The sequence below is a fragment of the Mastigoproctus giganteus genome, chromosome 7 (assembly GCF_048544385.1).
Source record: "Mastigoproctus giganteus isolate SK-2022 chromosome 7, ASM4854438v1, whole genome shotgun sequence".
In the NCBI taxonomy this organism is placed as follows: domain Eukaryota; kingdom Metazoa; phylum Arthropoda; class Arachnida; order Uropygi; family Thelyphonidae; genus Mastigoproctus; species Mastigoproctus giganteus.
Genome location: NC_143581.1, coordinates 210975077 through 210995598, shown reverse-complemented (window position 1 = coordinate 210995598; position 20522 = coordinate 210975077). Strand labels below are relative to the sequence as shown.

General features: G+C 36.6%; 1 protein-coding gene across 1 annotated transcript in view; it reads right to left on the bottom strand.

The window, feature by feature from the left end:
- The window catches only part of LOC150083648 (uncharacterized), a 250721-nt gene extending 230489 nt beyond the window's left edge, over positions 1-20232 (bottom strand). The window contains exons 1-3 of the mRNA XM_090378554.1: positions 19995-20232; positions 14046-14160; positions 10835-11008 (exon numbers count right to left, since the gene is read on the bottom strand). Coding sequence (XP_090234680.1) covers positions 10835-11008; positions 14046-14160; positions 19995-20218 — 513 coding nt within the window. The 5' untranslated portion in view covers positions 20219-20232. The remainder of the gene's footprint in view (positions 1-10834; positions 11009-14045; positions 14161-19994) is intronic.
- Between the last annotated feature and the right edge of the window lie 290 nt (positions 20233-20522).

The following is a 20522-nucleotide window of genomic DNA, read 5'->3' as shown; positions in this document are numbered from 1 at the left end:
AGAACTACAGATAAACAAAACACAGATAATTCTTGAGCTAGAAAACAAAGATGATTTCCACACTAAAGCAGTGTTATAGAGAAAAGTAACCATATCTCTATGTCTATTTTTCATATATTTTTTCTCTGGTGACTATGCATAACATCTTAGTATTAGTATTAGTAACGGCCGTATGGTGCAAGAAAGCCTATGGCTTATGCTGCACCAGCCAAAAAAAAAAAAAAAAAATCCGAACAAAACAATGATAAAAACAAAAATTAAATAAATAAATCATAATAATTAATAAATAAATAAAAATAATAAAATGAAATTAAAAATTAAATAAAAAGGAAATTAATCTTACCATCCTATGTGCTTCCCTTACCCGAAAGTACTATCCAGATGACCTTTGAATTTCCCCAAACTGTCGGCCTCTACCACCCATGAAGGCAACTTATTCCAGTAATTTATAACTCGCTGGCTAAAATAAAACTTCCTGCAGTCCAATCTAAACATTTCCCCGCGTAACTTGAATTTATGTCCCCTAGTTCTAGCATCATTTATAATCTTGAAAATTTTGTCCTCATTCATTTTACTGATGCCTCTCAGAGCCTTAAACACCTCAATCAAATCTCCTCTAAGGTGTCTAGTTTCCAAACTCTGCAACCCACATATTCGAAGTCTTTCTTCATAAGGACGCCCTTTTGCCGATCTCACCAGGCGAGTTACCCTTCTTTGCACCCTTTCAAGAAGCTCGATGTCTTTCTTTAGGTGCGGTCTCCATACTTGAACACAGTATTCCAAGTGTGGTCTAACATAGGCCTTATATAATGGGATTATCACGTCCCTATCTCTACTTGCAAAAGTTCGATAGATCATCGATAGGACACCATGGGCCTTCCTTGCAACCTGTTTACAATGCTCAGAGAATTTCATGTCTGACCGTATCGTAACACCCAAGTCCCTTTCCTCCAGTACTGGGTTTAGTTGAACTCCACCAAGTGAATAAGTTATTTTGGGATTACTGTTTCCCAGGTGTAATACCTTACACTTTGTTGGATTAAAGCACAGCTGCCATTTTTCTGACCATTCTTGAAGTCTATCGAGGTCTCTCTGAAGAAGCTCAGCTTGACAGTAATCATTAACTACTCTACCAATTTTAACATCATCTGCAAATTTAGACATCACGCCCTCTATCCCTTCATCAATGTCGTTTATGAAAATTAAAAACAACAGTGGTCCTAATACTGATCCTTGGGGAACCCCACTTCTTACATCAACCCAATCTGAGGAATAGCCATTTATCACAACCCTCTGCCTCCTGCCCTGAAGCCATCCTTCTATCCATCCAAGGATTTTCCCAGTGATTCCAACCTGTTCCAGCTTATAAAGCAACCGCTCATGTGGGACTGAGTCAAAAGCTTTGCTGAAATCCAAATAAACAATGTCGAAATTATTCCCTAAATCCAGCTCGTGAGTGACCCTTTCGAAATAGCGAACCAGATTTGTTAAACATGATTTTCCCTTTACGAAACCATGCTGAGTATCCTTGAGAATTTCAATTCGATCCAAATGATCCTGAATTCCACCCTTGATCAATGCCTCCATGATTTTCCCTACTACTGAAGTCAGACTGACAGGTCGATAATTTCCCACTTCACTTTTAGAGCCACCCTTATGTATGGGAGATACATTTGCACTTTTCCAATCCAAGGGAATCTCCCCAGAGTCTAGTGATGCTCGCATAACCAGCCTCAGTGGTTCAATGCACTCGCTTGCCGCCTCTCTCAAGATTATAGGGTATATTCCATCAACTCCAGGAGCCTTACTAGTCTGTAGGCTTGAAAGTTTTTTCATTAAATAATCTTGCGAAATTTCAATATCATTAATTACATATTTTTTAACTTCGCTCCCACAATTTCCCCTTGCCACAAAAGGCTTTTCATTTGTAAATATCGATGCAAAATAACTGTTGAGTTCATCTGCAACGGCAGCTGGTGTATTTATTACTATCCCCTTTCCCTTACGTAAAGGTCCGATCTGGTTTGTCCTGCTCTTCTTGGCATTTATATATGTGAAGAATTCTTTATCCCCCCTCTTTGCTCTGTTTGCTAGTGATTTCTCATAAACTGCCTTTGCCTGTCGAACCTTTTCTGTGGCTCTATTACACATCACCTTGTAGCTGTTATAGGCTTCAGTACTTTTTATTGCTCTGTAACCTTTCCATGCCACCTTTTTCTGCTCAAGTAATGTGGCAACTTCACTATTCATCCAACTTGGAAACCTTCTCGTGGAGTATTTTTTTTAATGGTATATACGCATTCACTAAGGCCAATGATTATTTCTCGAGAAAAACCTCACTAGCTCATAAGACATTAGCCATGATTTGATCATTTTCCAAGAATCTTATTAAAGTTTGAAGTTTTTAAGTGGGTTGAAGCAAATTGCTAATATCCACTATCTCTTACTTTTCCAAATGATGGTATCAATGTTCTGGGAACCCAATATGAACTGATCTTGCTTAAGTTCATCAAGCAGAATGATCTAAAAATATTTCGTACTCAGTTTCTATGTAGTCAGTTTCATCCTTCAGTGATGACTCACACAACATGCAAATCAGCCTGCAAACACACACATTTCTAGAGACATAATACACAATTGTACAATACAGTCAAAGTTGATGATGTGCAGAAAAAAAGCCAATAACATCAATTTCAGTGCAGCATGACCAAATGCAATTATCATCTAATGATCACTTATCAACTTTGTTAAGGGAAAGCCTTGTCTGACAAATCTGATTGGATACTATGATGTGGTCACAAAGAAACTGGATGCAAAAAATAATTTTGATATCATATATTTGGATTTCAGGAAAGCTTTTGACACTGTTGCACATGGAAGATTACTGTACAAACTGGAGCAGAATGGTATTATGGGTAAGTTGCTACAATGGATAAAAGGGTGGTTGAGTGGGAGAAGACAGAGGGTGGTAATCAATGGATGCTGCTCTTCGTGTACTAATGTTATTAGTGGAGACCCACAGGGTTCGGTGTTGGGCCCACCACTGTTTTGTATATCAGGCTTAGTGTCAAAGTTTCCAGATGATACTAAGGTTGGCAGGGTTCTTAATGACAGTAATGGCAGTGTGCTACTGCAACAGGATCTAGAAAATTTGGGCAGATGGGCTGAGAAGTGGCAACTGAAGTTTAACATTGACAAATTCAAAGTACTGCATATGTGTAGAAGTAACCCCAGAGGAACGTACCAACTGTGTGGTACTACACTTAAGGTGTAGAAAATGAAAAAGACATGGGAGTAATTGTGCAGTCAGATATGAAGTTTTCTGAGCAATGCAGACAGGCTGTAAGAGCAGTCCATGGGGTTTTGTCAATGATATACAGGAATTTTGCTAGCAGGGAAAAGGAGATGATTATCCCTTTGTATAAGGCAATGGTCAGGCCACGCTTTGATACTGCACACAGGTCTGGAGGCCTCATTTTAGGAAGGATGTAGATTTGCTTGAGCATGTACAAAGAAGGACAATGAGATATTGGTGAGTGGAATGAAGGGATCCTCTTACCAAGAAAGGCTTAAGTTCTGCAAATTGCAGCAGCTGGAGACTAGGCACCTGCGAGGTGATCTGACTGAGGTGTATAAGGCATTGAATTCTGATGGGATTCTTCGCTTGCTCAGATTACGAACCTAAGGGGACATAAATTCAAATTGAGGAAAGACAGTTGTAGAATAGATGTGCGGAAATTTGCCTTTAGCCAGCGGGTGGTTAATTGCTGGAACAAACTTCTATCTGTCGTTGTGTAAGTTGATAGCTTAAATAAATTCAAGGAGGAACTGGACAAACTTTTAGAGCGAATGGACAAACGTTTAGAGGATCGTGTAAATTTTTTTTTTTTGGCTGAAGCTACATAAGTTTATACACTTGCTTTCTTGCATCACATGCCACTATTACTTCCAAATGTTATTCATCTTATACACAACTTCACTCATCTCCATACATGTACATAATAAACATTTTAGGAGTAATGTTTATTATTCCTAAAATGTTTAGGAATAATAAACATTTTATTATTAATAAAATGTTTATTAATAATAAAATAATTTCACTTTACATGTTTAAACATTTTGAGTAGAATCATCCACACTTGCATAATTAATCATTGATGATGATGACTGTATAATTAACAACTTTATGCTGCTTCAGCTTTTTAAAATCTTGCATAATCTCTCCTACCTGAGAGAGAAAAATTATGTAAAATACTTTTGCATCATTTTTCTCTCTCAGGCAGAACAGATACTTTATAAGATATTCGTGCTGTCTTTTATTTAACTTTCAATAATATTAGCCATAAAAATGCAGCCAGTGCCTTTGAAGTGCAAACTCCTCAAAAAAAAAAAAAAAAAACCCTACCTATGTGCCCTATTCCCATAAGTAAACTAGCAGGCTTCTGAATTTCCTCAAATCATCAGCCTCAGCTACCTACGGAAGCAAATTCTTCCAATAATTTACAACTCAATAGGTAAAGGAAAACTTATTTCAATCTAGTCTATCTATAATTTTTCTCTCAGTTTGTATTTATGTCTCCTGGTTCTAGCATCATTTAATACTAGAACCAGGTCCCCTCTCACAACTTCATAAAACTCAATTAAATCCCCTCTACAGTAAATGCCAGGCTCTGTAGCCTAAATATTTGGCCTTTCTCTCCTGGTGTGGCCCCTTTATACAATCTCAGAATATACAATACAATACAATCAAGAATCGTAATGTCTTTTTTTTAGGTGTGGCTTGAAATACTGTGTCCAAGTATGGCCACAGTGTAAGTGTAGTCTCACAGTATTTCAAGTTCCTCACAGTGGAATTATTATGTCCAATTGTTCAATAAACAGAAACTGTTCAATAACTGATTAACAGGACACTATGGGCTCTCCATGCCACTATCTGCATTGCACAGAGAAATTCGCTGTCTGCCTGTATCATAGTCCCCAAACCCCTTTCTTTCTCATTTTTAACTTAACCTTAGTTATTTTGGGGATGTTATTTCCCAAGGATAAACCTTGCAATTTACAACATTAAAATGTAGTTGCCACTAACTGGCCATCCATGAGGTGCTGCTTAATGCTAGTCATTAACTACTCTCCACATAACCTGTAAATTTTGAAATAATCCCTTCATCAATAATCCCTTTATCCCTTCATCAATGCCATTTAAGAAAATGAGAAACAAGGGCAGTTCAAGCACCAACCCCAAGGGAGTTCATTTCTAACCCTAGCCCATTTTATAAGCATAACTATCAATTACAATCTTTTGCCTCTTGTCATGTGTAGCCAACCCATAATTCATCTAAGCATCTTACCTGTGATCCCAAAATGATCCAGCTTTAGAGAGCAATCTTGCGGAATAGACTCAAATGCTTTGCTGAAGTCCAAATAAACAACATCAAAGTTATTTCTGCATCCAACTCATGAGTGCCACTCATAATAGTTTATGAGGTTAGTTAAACATGATCTTCTTTCAAAAAGCGATGTTCCATTCCCTTGAGAAAAATCATTCCCATCTAGATGACTCTGTACTGCATTCTTAATCACTGCCTCTGTGATTTTCTCTACTGCTGGAGTCAGACTGACAGGTTTGTATTTATTCTTTGACCCCTTGATGGATCAGCAACAAGCAACAAACTGATACTTTTCCCATCCAAGGAAATCACCCTTGAGCGTAAGCATTTACATTCTTTACAACATTCTATTTTATCGTGCCACTTTCATCCCACCAACCACTTTGATGGGTGGTGGGAAGTGTCCTACTACTTTAGAAGTAGCATGACATTTACTACTACTGAAGTTCAGAAAAAAAATCATAATCACATGATTATTATCCATATTGTTTATTGTTCTTAATTGCCTGTATATTCATCCTTATTGTCAGTCTAGTTGCCTTTTGTTATTTGACAACTGGTTAGGGAATGTAATATATAAATAAACAAAAATTCACAAAGAATGCATTATTACAGGTTCTCATAACCACTATCATGTTCACATGACATTAAGGGAGTGATATTCATTTGGATTTATGTGACATTTACATTTCCCATCCTGCTCAAGTTAATAAAATAAAGCATTTAAAAGTATTAATAATCAGCCATTAATTATCATTTAGAAATTACTAATGAAATATATTTTCACTATTTCTTCTTAAAGGAGAACGAGCGTAGCCTGTGCAGAAGTAGCTTATTGCAGCTCCTGGAACAGAGAATTTTTTTCTGATTTATTTTCTGTTTTATTAGCTTAAATTGGCATATTAACTTATTTTCTAGAGTAGCTTTATATTCCTAGTTACGATACTTAGTTTAAAGTTTAACTTAGATAGAGATTTTGTAGGTATTACTTGGTATCGGTAAGGGTATCAAATTCACGTGTTACAAGTTGCAGCTCCGTTGAACGAGAGGTTTTTTTTTTTAACCATATTTAGCCGATTTATTAACCAATTGTTATATCAAATTATTTTCTGTAAGTAGCTAGTCAGGATCCTTAGTTTATTCTGAATTGGGACAGCAAGATTTGGAAGTTAATCGATACTTAAGTGTCCGTAGATTTACCATTCATAACTTGCCGCCATTGTTAGGCGATACAAAATATCTCGAACTAGATAGCATAAGCTTAGTATAGTATAGTACTTAATATAATATTGTCAATTAATCAGTAAATCTATTAATCTTGTTGAACTTCATTGTCAATTAAATTGTGCTTTTAACTATATACATATAACGACTCAGATTACGTAACATAAATAATTAGCAAAAATAAATAATCAATACTTAACTTGATACGGAAGTTATATAAAGGGATTTCGTAGATAACACTCAACACTGAAACATAAATATAGCGTTATAACTGTGTTGGGATACAAGTTTAGGGTTTTAATTTTGTACTGAAATTGAAATTTTATTGAAATTAAATCGAAATCATGACTCAGACAAGAGCAGCAAAGCAAACGGCTCAAGCTAATGAGAGTGCTGTGGCTCAGGGGAGAACTGGGGGGGGGGGGGAAGTTGCCCTCTGAATCACAGCCTTTTAAAATGCACTATTTGCTTGATGTTTGTGGAGCATCAGGTATGGGACATGATACTGCCATGGGGGATGTCTTTGTATGTGCATGATGCAAGGAGTGTAAGGAAATCAGGCAACAACTCAGCGTTGTTATGGGCCTATATGAGAGCTTGAAGGACAGGGTGGATGCCCTCGAAGGATTAAAAGTGAGGGCCCATCAAGCTCTCAGCTGCCCACACCAATGCCACAGCTTGCACTTGGGCATCAAGCAACACAGCGGCAACCCCCAAGGCAGAATGCGCTGGTCCCAAAGGAACTAGTAGTTGTTGGTGACTCTATTGTCAGGGAAATGGGAAACATGCTTTGTAAAAAGGATAGGTGGAACAGGACCAGGGTATGTCTGCCAGGGGCAAAGGTTGATAACGCTGTAGAGCGGATATCATCTTTTAAGGGCACAAAAGGTGATATAGTTCTACAAGTTGGCACAAATGATATTAAAAAAAAAGCCGAGAATTAGGGTTGAATTTGAAAGTGTCTGCAATTCTGCCTAGACACGATAGGAGGGAGTATATGTTGAAAGCTCTGTCGATCAATTCGGCCCTGGAAAGATTGTGAAAGGCTCAAGGGGTAGAATTTTTTTCAGCCTGGTCTGTACTTGTTAACAGGAGAGACTGCTTCTACAAGGATGGGATACATTTAAATAGAAAGGGTGCAAGAATATTTGCAATTGCTATCGAGGCAACGTTAGGCGGGTCAGAAAACTGTTAGCTTGGGGGGATACAAGGACTAATAGATTAACAGTAGCCACTGGCAGAGGTGAAAGTGATTCTTGCGCTGTTTCTAATGGAATGAGCAGCAACCTGAAAAACAAGATGCAGGATATTTCAGAGACTGTTGGGAGTCATTGGGGTAAAAGTAAACACATGGGTTATGTTAGGGTAGCTAAGAAAAAGAACAGGTGCATGTATACTTGCGTGTACACCAATGCTAGGAGTTTGGTAAATAAATTTGATGAATTTGAGGTATTGCTCAAAGCATCAAAGGCGGATATTGTTGGGATATCAGAGACGTGGTGTCACACAGATATAAGTAATGTAGAACTGGAATTTGGGGAGTACAACGTCTACAGAAAGGATAGACAGGAGAGGAAGGGAGGAGGGGTTATGCTATTAGTTAAGAAACACATAAAATTTAAGGAAGTGAAGCCAGTCGACATTGCTGGACAGTGCAGTGTCGAGTCAGTGTGACATAAGCATTGGGAGATCAAAATTGAGAGTAGGAGTGTGCTATAGACCTAATGACTCTGATGAATATAATAAGAAACTGTACAGGGAAATAGAGTGGGCCAGTAAATCAGAGAGTCTTATAATGGGGGATTTTAATTTCCCAGATATTGACTGGAATTTGTGGGTTGGTCACTCACACACTAGCAAGGCTTTTGTGGATTTATTCGATGACTGTTTTCTAAATCAGCATGTTCGGGAGGCAACTAGAGGAAGCAATACTTTTGTTTTGATTATCAGTAGTGATTCTTCATGCATTAAAATCTGCAGATACAGGAACCACTAGGTGGCAGTGAGTACAGTGTGCTGAAGTGGGATTTACTCAAGGAGGTAACTACCATCAGGGGTAAAGGGAAGGGTTATTGCTTTCGAAAAGACGACTATGATGGTCTGAGACAGTATTTAAATTCTGTACAGTGGGAAAAGTGATGATGTTACCAACAGCAAACTCAAAATGGGAAGCATTCAAAGAACTTATCTTGGAAGCTACTAGGCTTTACATACCAACTAAGAAACATTGTTCAAGGTTCAGGCCTAAATGGATGTCAGATGAACTAATGAGACATATGGCAGAGAAGAAAAATGCATGGGATATAGGTTGATCTCTAACTAAGTTACAAAGGAGGTTAGGCAGGCAAAGGCAGATTACGAAAAATCTTTGGCAAGGGATGCAAATAAAAAAACGCAAGGAGTTCTTTACTTATGTAAACTCTAGAAGGAAGGGGATGAATCAGATTGGTCCACTTGATATCGATGGTTCAACTGTTCATGATCCTGCTCAGGTAGCTAACAAACTAAATCAATATTTTGCATCTACATTCACACATGAGGATTTATTCAGGAAGGGGAATGCCATAGATGAAGTAAACACTGAAAGTGAGCTAGATGATCTTGTAATAATTGAGAGTAAAGTGTAGGAGAATTTGTTGAAGATAAATACAAGAAAGGCATCTGGGGTGGATGGGATCTATCCAGTTATATTAAAGGAGGCAGCAAAGGAAGTAAGCAAACCCTTAGCCATAATTATGAGAGCTTCCTTGGACTCAGTGGAGGTATCCATAGACTAGAGATGTGCAAATGTAACCCAAATTCACAAAGGAGGATCAAAGGGTGACACAAGTAATTATAGACCTTTGAGTTTAACTTCTGTTCCAGGAAAATTAATGGAAGCACTGGTTAAAGACGCACTGCAGGATCATCTTGACAAGAATTCACTTATAGCTCAGACACAGCATGGTTTTGTTAAGGGAAGGTCTTGCCTGACCAATTTGATTGGATATTATGATGTAGTCACAAAAGAATTGGATGCAGGGAATAACTTTGATATTATATATTTGGATCTTAGACAGGCTTTTGATACTGTTGCACATGGAAGACTGCTGCACAAATTGGAGCGGTGTGGCATTGGTGGCAAATTGTTGCTATGGATAAAGGGATGGTTGAGTGGCAGAAGACAGAGAGTGGTAATTAATGGACACTGCTCATTGCGGATTAATGTTATTAGTGGAGTCCCTTGGGGTTCAGTGTTGGGTCCATTGCTGTTTTCTGTATTTATAAATAATATTGATGATGGTATATCAAGCTTAATGTCCAAGTTTGCAGACGATACAAAGGTTGGCAGGGTTGTTAAGGACACTACTGACGCTATGTTGCTGCAACAGGATCTGGAAAGGTTGAGCAGATGGGCTGAGAGGTGGCAAATGAAGTTTAACATTGACAAATGTAAAGTACTACATATGGGAAACAGCAACCCCAGAGAAATGTATCAACTCTGTGGTACTACACTGATAGTGGTAGAGAATGAAAAGGACCTGGGGGTGATTGTGCAGGTAGATATGAAGTTTTTTGAGCAGTGCAGACGGGCTGCAAGAGTAGCTCATGGTGTCTTGTCAATGATATACAGGAATTTTTCTAGCAGGGATAGGGAGGTGATTATTCCCTTGTATAAGGCAATGGTCAGGCCGCACCTTGTGTACTGTATACAGGTCTGGAGGCCTCATTTCAAGAAGGATGTAGAGCTGCTGGAACGAGTACAGAGAAGGACAAGGTTAGTGAAAGGAACAAAGGGTTGCTCTTACGAAGAAAGGCTTAAGTTCTGCAAATTACAGTGTCTGGAGACTAGGCACTGGCGAGGTGATCTGATAGAGGTGTACAAAGTCTTGAATGGTTTGAGCATGCTCAATGCTGATGGGATACTGCCTCTTGCTCAGAATAATCACCTGGGAGGGCATAAATTCAAATTGAGGAAAGACATGTAGGATAGATGTGCAGAAATTTGCCTTTAGCCAGAGGGTAGTTGGTTGGTTGGTCAGACTTCCATCCCTTGTTGTGGAAGTTGATAGCCTAAATAAATTTAAGGCTCAACTGGACAGGTATTTCGAACGAACGGAGGGGTGAAGTGGAAGGGGTTTTTTTTTGGCCGATGCTGCATAAGCTTGCTTTCTTGCATCATATTCCTCTGCTAATGCTAATGCTAAAGAGAAAGGTTTAATAGGAAAAAATGTGATACATACCTTATTTTTAATATTAACATTAACAGAAAGTTGAAGTAAATTAAATGCTATATCACACTGCTCATTCATTAGTGCTATATGAAGGGAAGTATTTCCATTAATGTCAGCTTCATTAGCATCCGCTCCACGTTCAATGAGAAATTGAACAAGACTGCTATGATGACCTTCAATTGCCTAAAAAAAAGGAAAATGATACACTTACTTTAAAAATAGTATTTTGCAAATCAAAGTGTATATAGTCAATACCTACTTTATATATTTATAGTTTAAAGAAATTAGCTTATTTACAATTATATTGTTGTTTCGTTAATTCTATAAGAAATTTTGGGTTTCCTGAACAGAGATAATGTATATTATTGTTTTGCATGCATATTCTGTTCTCTTTCTTGTCCTACTCCTGAGTGCACTATCACTCACTGTGTGTGTGTGTGTGTGTGTGTGTGTGTGTGTGTGTGTGTGTGTGTGTGTGTGTGTGTGTGTGTGTGTGTGTGTGTGTGTGTGTGTGTGTGCGCACGCATGCATGTGCATGCATATGTCATCACATATAGCAACACCAAAAACATGCTGTTTGTTTGTTATTTGGTTTTTAGGAGCATTAGCAACTAAGGCCATATTGCTCCAGGAATATGCGGTGGTCATTCCCTGACCTTTCCGCATCCTCCGTATTTGGTGGTGACAGGCTCGAACCCTGGTCTAATCAAGAAGCCTGTGCTATGCACTGCTGCTCCTTCCCACCTGGCTACGAAGGCGCCCCAAAAACATGCAATGGTATTTTCAACAGCAGCTAGTTACAGTACTATGGAACTTGCAATTGAAAGTATAACAGTAACTACATATAAGTGCAAGTTTACAACACTTTATAGAATACAGAAATAATCTGGAAGGTGATTGTATACTTTTCTTAAATCATTATATAACAGAATATTACATATTTGCACATTATTATAACATTACATTTTAGAATAAGACTGAAGTCATGCCCACCATGTCTCAGTCTCCTATAATATTAAATGTTAATTAGATATTGTTAGTGTTTTTAGGCATTAAATAAAATGCTTCTAAAACCAGTAAATCTTTTTTTCTTTTTTTGTCATTTCAAAACATAACCTGTTTGCTATTTTATCCTGCTGCAATTCAAAGTTAAACATATTTAACCATATACATTTTGAGTTGTCAAAGACTTTTGAGTAACTGGATGCAAATAAGGGAAATCCTCAGTAATACTATACTCAATTTGATGTCTCCCCACTGCATAACAGGGTCCCACTAATATTGTTCAGTTTGCCACCAATAAGGGTTGGCACCTGAGTACAGTCACTTCCTGGCTTTCATCATATCCCAACAATCACATTTCAGTTATTAAAAATTATGAAAAGGAGGAAAGATGTGCAGGTAAATACAAAAGATTTTTATATGTCATTTAAATCTGTGAATGCTTGGTTGAGTTACAGGCTTGATGTTTTCTTTTTATTTTAAGTTGTTTGTAATTGACAGTAAAATTTTTATACTTAACTTAGTTTCCATAAAAATTCAGTAACCCAGCATACAGATTATATATTAAATATCTTGCAGACAATAATAGTTCAGTGAAAAGTAAATTCCTGGTGAAAAGTGGTAAAGTATGAATAAAATACACAGAGAAATATTTGTGCATTATTATTACAGTCAGAATAACAAAAGTTGGTTTGTCTGATTTAAAAAGCATTTGAATTATAAAAAATGTAGAGACAAATGGCATTAAACATTTTATGAAAAGCATTTGTTTCTGAAAAGATATCACCACCCACGTTAAAAAAAATTGAAGGGAACAAGTTAACTAAATTTTGACACTTTTAAGCTTCTGTTAGTCTTGCCCTCAATTTAATAAAGACAGTTAGATGGCATCTGTTTGATAACCCTTTTTGTTTTAATTATAAAAAAATAATTTTTAGGTTTTTTTTTTATTAATAGACAACTGAATTTAAAACAGTGATCTATTAAATTCAGTTGTCTATTAATAGACAACTGAATTTAAAACAGTGATCTATTAATTACGATTTGCTAAACTCTATTAGAAAATATCAAATGAAAATAAATGAGAGAAACCAATAATAATAATGATAATGAAGAAAGTTTTCTATCATATCATTCAGAATTTTTGGGGTCACTAATCTCCTGGATTGAAGCAGACTGCTCATGTCGCATCTAATGTGCACATCTGCATTTTTGTCAGATGTTTGTATTTTGCAAATGAAACTATGCTCAGTAAGAAAATTAAACACCCACTACTGGTATCACACATGGCTTCATGTGGGATACCAGTAGATACAAGCTTGCCACCTACTTCAGTTTACTGGGCAATGTGATAAAATGTCACGATGTAAACTTAAGTACTGACATTCTGGCTGTGTACAAAGAACAGAAACAATTGAATTAAAAAGTAAACTGGTACTTAATACAGATTTTTTGCATTTTCATATACACCAGTATGTGAAATGCAAAAGTTGACTTTAAAAAAGGTGGATTTACTGTATATGGCAAATATATGATTAGGCACAAATGTCCACCAAAAAAAAAAAAAAAAAAAACAGAAGTCAAATTATATGCTGGAATATATGTCAATTCTTACATAAAATACACTTTAAAAGAAAGATCAAAAATAAAAAGAAACAAACAATAAAAAACTGGGTAACTATTAAAAGGGGCATTACTTATTCTGAAATGAATTCCAGATAAGTGTGTCAAACTCAAAACACCCAAAATGGGGCATAAAAAATGAAAGAAAGAAAAAAAAAAAAAAAAAAACAGAAGTGAAGAAAAATAAAACTATAATTAAGCCTACATTTACAAGAAGAGGACTACTCTTTTTGGATGCCATGCATGCATTGGCGCCTCCGTAGCCAGGTGAGCAGGAACAGCAGCAATGTGTAGCACATGCTTCTTGATTAGACCAGGGTTCGAGCCTGTGACCACCAAATACGGAGGATGCGGAAAGGTCAGGGAACGACCACCGCATATCCCCAGAGCAATATGGCCTTAATTGCTAATCCTCCTAAAAAAAAAAAATTAAAAAAATAACAGCCATGCATCATTTTTAAATGCCATTCGATGGCACTCAACTGCTTAAAAAGAAGCTTTGCTACCTATTTGTGATTATTATTGCTATACAGTAACTAGAAAAAACATTCTCAGATATAACCCTAATTAATAATTCTGTATATAATATACATACTTTCATTAAAGGAGTCTTGCCTTCTCCATCCTTGATATTAATTTTGGCTTTGTGTCCTAAAAGCAGCCACACAATATCTTTATGGCCTTGGGCAGTAGCTAAATGAATAGGAGCCCTGAAAAAAACATTTATACAATATAATATATAGTATGAATTAGAGCTGTAATGCTCAATACGTTCTACGTTGATATTAATATTTATAAAATAATAAGAGGAGTTTATCTCAATATAGTATGTAGAACACTTCTGTATGATACTCTCCAGAAATTAAAACGAAAAAATCTAAAAACTTACATTAGAGTAAAAAATAATTAAAAACCAATTAAACACAATTAAAATCAATTTAACACAATTAAAAATATTAAAAAGAATCTAACGAAAATATTCAAAACAATTTTCCTTCCTGAAGCTGATAATGCTTTTCGACTGTATGTCATGATCACAGTAAAAAAAATTCACAGAAAAAAGCGTTGTCAGCTTCAGGAAGGAAAATCATTTTGAATATTTTCGTTAGATTCTTTTTAATATTTTTAATTGCATTAAATTGATTTTTAATTGCATTAAATTGATTTTTAATTGTGTTAAATTGATTGATATTGATAATTAAATTGATAATTTAATTGAGGTAAACTAGTCTTATTATTTTACAAACAATATAACATAGCATCCATTATGATATTATAGTATTTTTCAATTGTAAGATTTAGAAGTATTCAGTATAGCATACATATTATTCAGTATACAAAGTAAAATAAGTCATTCGTGGCATTAACAATTGTGTAATTTATATATATACACAAATAGATTTATATTATGAATCATAACCAAAACTTCATGCATGGCATCTGCCAGTACCATGTATTAACATGATGTCTCTGTATAAGAACCCTTCATGGACTAATGTTATTAGTGGAGTTCCACAGGGTTCGGTGTTGGGCCCACTGTTGTTTTGTATATTTATCAATGATATTGATGAAGGTATATCAGGCTTAGTGTCGAAGTTTTCAGATGATACAAAGGTTGGCAGGGTTATTAATGACAGTAATGGCAGTGTGCTACTGCAACAGGATCTAGAAAATCTTGGCAGATGGGCTGAGAAGTGGCAACTGAAGTTTAACATTGACAAATGCAAAGTACTGCATATGTGTAGAAGTAACCCCAGAGGAACGTACCAACTGTGTGATACTACACTTAGGGTGTAGAAAATGAAAAAGACCCGGGAGTAATTGTGCAGATATGAAGTTTTCTGAGCAATGCAGACAGGCTGCAAGAGCAAGTCATGGGGTTTTGTCAATGATATACAGGAATTTTGATAGCAGGGAAAAGGAGATGATTATCCCTTTGTATAAGGCAATGGTCAGGACATGCCTTGAGTACTGTGTACAGGTCTGGAGGCCTCATTTTAGGAAGGATGTAGATTTGCTTGAGCATTTACAGAGAAGGGCAACAAGATTGGTGAGTGAGATGAAGGGATCCTCTTACCAAGAGAGGCTTAAGTTCTGCAAATTGCAGTGGATGGAGACTAGGCACCTGTAAGGTGATTTGATAGATGTGTATAAGGCCTTGAATGGGTTGAGCACGCTAAATTTTGATGTAATTCTTCTTCTTGCTCAGATTACGAACCTAAGGGGGCATTAATTCAAATTGAGGAAAGACAGTTGTAGAATAGATGTGCGGAAATTTGCCTTTAGTCAGCAGGTGGTTAATTGCTGGAAGAAACTTCCATCTGTCATTGTGGAAGTTGATAGCTTAAATAAATTCAAGGAGGAACTGGAACATAAAAACATTTAGAGGGAATGGTTGTGAATTTTTTTTTTTTTTGGCTGATGCTACATAAGCTCATACACTTGCTTTCTTGCATCACATGCCTCTATTACTATTACTAATACTCATCAATATTCTGCATGAAGAATGGGATGGGGATGCGACCTAACAGAGTTCTGATGAGGTGATTGCTGGTGCCAGATTAACAGGAATGAACATCTCTGACCCAGCTGCCTTTATTCAGTGTTCCTGTACAGCAAGCGTTTTGTGTGTGTGTGTGTGTGTGAAAAGTGGACCAATCTTAAAGAATTACCTCAGAGGCTCACATCTGGTGAGTATGGGCTTGGCACACCCAGGGTCCTAAGCTGGATATCATGATTCTTCTCTTTCTTAATGATTTCCTTCTACTTCTGACTCTTGTTCTCCCTCTCTCTCTCTCTCTCAGGGTAACTCGAATTTTTTTTTTTTTTTTTTTTGGCTGGTGCAGCATAAGCCTCAGGCATCCTTGCACCATATGGCTAATGATAATTATAATAACAATTACAGGCGAGAGGTCCCATGTGGGTCAGTCAGCCATCGTTGAACAAATGGGTGAGAGAAGAATCCAATGTAGACCATGTGTCTGGCAATACCACAGTTATAGGCCATCAGAGGCTTGTGATGGCTCTCCTATAACGAGCACAGGAGAGCAGCTACTGGATGGTGGCTGACTGGAAGTGGAGCTATTGTATAGTGGGAAACCAGAAAAAGGTTGAAAACAAATGACATTTCCAACTTAAGCAAGTGAATGGATGGAAGCAATGTGTACCCAACATTAGGCTCACAAACCTCACTACATGAAGGGAGGACATACAAGTAGGAACAGCATAATGATTAGTGCACATCTGGATGAAAGACCCTGGGGCCCTCTGGCACAATTGGTGTATCACTGGAGACTCATACAGGCCCAGTATTTATGATCATTAGCATTAGCATTAGTAGAGGCATATGATGCAAGAAAGCAAGCTTATTCAGCATCAGCCAAAATAAAAGAAAAAAAAAAAAAAAAACAACCACTACTCCCATTTCACCCCTCAATTCGTTCGAAATACCTGTCCAGCTGAGCCTTAAATTTGTTTAGGCTATCAACTTCAACAACAAGCGATGGAAGTCTATTCCACAAACCAACTGACCGCTGGCTAAAGGCGAATTTCCGCACATCTATCCGACATCCGTCCTTCCTCAATTTGAATTTATGCCCTCTCAGGTGATTATTCTGAGCAAGAGGAAGAATTCCATCGGCATTGAGCATGCTCAAGCCATTCAAAGCCTTGTACACCTCTATCAGATCACCTCGGCGATGCCTAGTCTCCAGGCTCTGTAATTTGCAAAACTTAAGCCTTTCTTCGTAAGAGCAACCCTTTGTTCCATTCACTAATCTTGTTGCCCTTCTCTGTACTCGTTCCAGCATGTTTGCTCATTTATGGTGACCATCTTCCTGAACCATCAGGCATCTTTAAACAAGAACAATGCTCTGTCATAGATTTGCAACAGTGCTGAAATGGCTTGACAAACACTCCATTAATATGTGTGTGGGACATCAGGAAAGAGGCCATTTGACACTCATATATACAGTGCCTCAAATATCCAGCATTTGTAAGATTCTGTACAGTCAGCACTGTTTACTATGTGAACCCCCCCCCCTCCCCACACCTTCGAATACAGGGTGGCAAAGAAATTTTAGCCAGAATGCCACAATAAGTAAAAAATCTGAGAAGCTCCTCCCAAGAATTTTTTTTTAAATAATGGAAGCAAATGTGCCAAATGAAAGCTATTCTTGTGATTGTAAAAGTAAAAATATTATTTAAAATGGTATTAGTTAAAAAATGAATTTTTTTTTTTTTCTATCACATATGGCTGTATAACTCAGCAAGCTTCATTCTGTTTTAGATAAAACAGATTTGTCAGTCCATGTCAGCTGAAAACACCCAATATCATATTTCTTTGCATGTTAACATTTCTTGTGATGCCAAGTTTGGCACATGTACTATATATTCTAGCATCTTGTGGAGTCAGAATCTATACTGTGATATATCCAGGCCATGCTACATGCTAAAGATGTCACAACCAGGTCCTAAGTAGATGTTGCTAATGTAAAACTATCTCAGTTGTATTATTAAACATATCAGTATCAGTGGAAGCAAAATGTAAAGAATCAAGACTTATACAGAATTGGACTGAAAATAAATTTAGTCATGCATTCCTCATTACCTATTATTATTTCCTTCATACAAACCAAAGACTGGGAGAATCGCTCCCTGCCCTTGGTTTAGTCAAAAAATAAATAAATAAAAAAAAAAAAAAGCAAATACAATTGTAGTATAAAGAGATGCAATGCTACATAGCTCTAAACATGCATCCTGAAGAGTGAATATTACATATAACTATTGTGTTTGTCCCCCCACCCCAAATAAAATGCGTTTACATTTGTTTCAGAAGTACACTAATGACATTTTTTGACGAAATCGAGGACAGGAACAACAATCCCATTCAGAAAAAAGCAGTTCATCAGACAGAATTTAGAAATTTTAAAACTGAAATGGTAATACTTGTCCAATTTGAACATCAAATTCAAAAAATTTCAGCCCAAACATGACGAAAAAGGTCCAGATAACGAATACCTTAAACCTAAAAACAAGTGAGCTATGTCCTGGTGCCTTTAATTGACACACCCTGTTTGCACAAATTTCAGGAGGAGAAATATTTACTAATAAAACTGCTATTTGCATATACTTTCTCTTAAAACCTATAAGATTACTTCAACTGAGGTCAGAAGTCAAATTCAAATTTCAAATGTATGAATAGATGAATGTCAGGTGCAAGGTGAGGACTCTGGTGTTAGAGATGGGAAAGCACTTCCCATCCCTAACACTGTAACCAATGCTGTGTGCATATGTCAGTGTCACTTGAACTTGTTTGTACTGGTTACACACAACAGCTCACAGTTGCTGAAGAATTTTGTGGTTTTTGTCCCTTTGGCATGCATAACTCCAGTAAGCTGTACACTGTACACACGTCAACGTCTGTCATGCCACAAGTTGGGTAGCCATTTTAGTTTAGTCACCTAATATTAAAAAAGTTGTATGGCATCCTGCAACAAGAAAAAACATTACATATGTGACTTTATTCATACAATGTTTCTCTACCAAGTAACTAGACACAGTTTATTCACAAAAACATCTGTTATCTTATTTTTCAAACAGCCTCGGAATTCCATTCCTATCCAGTATTTCATCCTTACTTATAGATACAAAGCTATTTCCTGGTACAGAATTAAAACTTGTAGGTTTGAAATTCCAATGACTTTATCTTATACAGATTAAAACAGTTATTTCTAAAGCAGAACCCAGTAGCCACAATGAAAAATTAATTATCAAGGTTTGCAGACATTGCAGATCACACACATATAAAAAGATGAGAGAAGAAAGGTGACTGATGGGAATGCCTGAAATTTTTATTTTGGCTCTTAAAAACTATAAAGCCACAATGAAATTCGAAATATTATTTATTTTCAAAAAACTTGAAATGGCCCATCATTATCAAAGTTTGCAGACATTGCAGCTCACCAACACATAAAAGAATGAGAGAAAAAAGGTGACCGATGTATGAGTGTTGGGTTCACCTGTAATTCAGAATCCACTCAGATGAAAGAAGAAAATATTATTCTACAGAAGAATATTTTCCTTAGCCCCTTGATCATAAAATTCAACTGTCTATAATAACACTTTAAATAATGAAACTAACTTCACAAACTTTTTTAAGGTGTTATGTGTATTATTATTTACAGATGGAAGCATTGTGATATTCCTGGATTACCATTATTATGAAGTAAACAGGACGTAGGATATCATTATTCTTCCCTTTCTTGGTGATTCCCTTTTACTTTCTCTCTCTCTCTCTCTCTCTCTCTCTCTCTCAGGGTAACTGGGGAATTTTTTTTTTTTTTTTTGGCTGGTGCAGCATAAGCCTTAGGCTTCCTTGCACCATATAGCTGCTAATAATAATAATAATAATAAAAGCACAGTGAAATGTGTGAATTCCTTGAACGTAGCCTTGTATTTTGCATCTGAATGTTCTTTTTGCCTATGCATAAATGTTATTAACTTTTATTAAAATATAAAAAAAGAATTTTTATACACAATTTACCTATTTTCGTTATCTTGTAAATTGATATCGGTTTTCTTCATGTGTTTTTTCACTTTATCTTCACTGCCAAACCAGCACGCTTTATGAAGTTTTGTAAAACTTATGTCATTTGTATCGATATTATATCCTGTGGCACCATCAAGTGTTTCTGCCGAAGCATGTGAGAGGATGCTTTTTCTTCTTTCGGCACTTCTAGTTTTCGCAAGTTGGAGTATTTTCTTCATTTTATCTAATAAAACTGCGCCACAATGAAATTCAGAATAATCAGTATTATTTATTTTATTTAGCAAGGTTCTCAGACATTGCGGATCACCTACTGAGAGAGAAGAAAGGTGACGGATGCACTGGTGTCGGGATCAAATATAATTTTTATTTTTTCTAAGTAGGCGGATGAATGCTGACAATTCTTTTATGTCTTAAAAGAGCTTACATGACATTAGTGAGTCTTCTGATACCATTCGAACTCACAAAGCAGTAATAATTTCGACTTATTCACATCAACCATTGTTACCCTTCTTAACTTACACA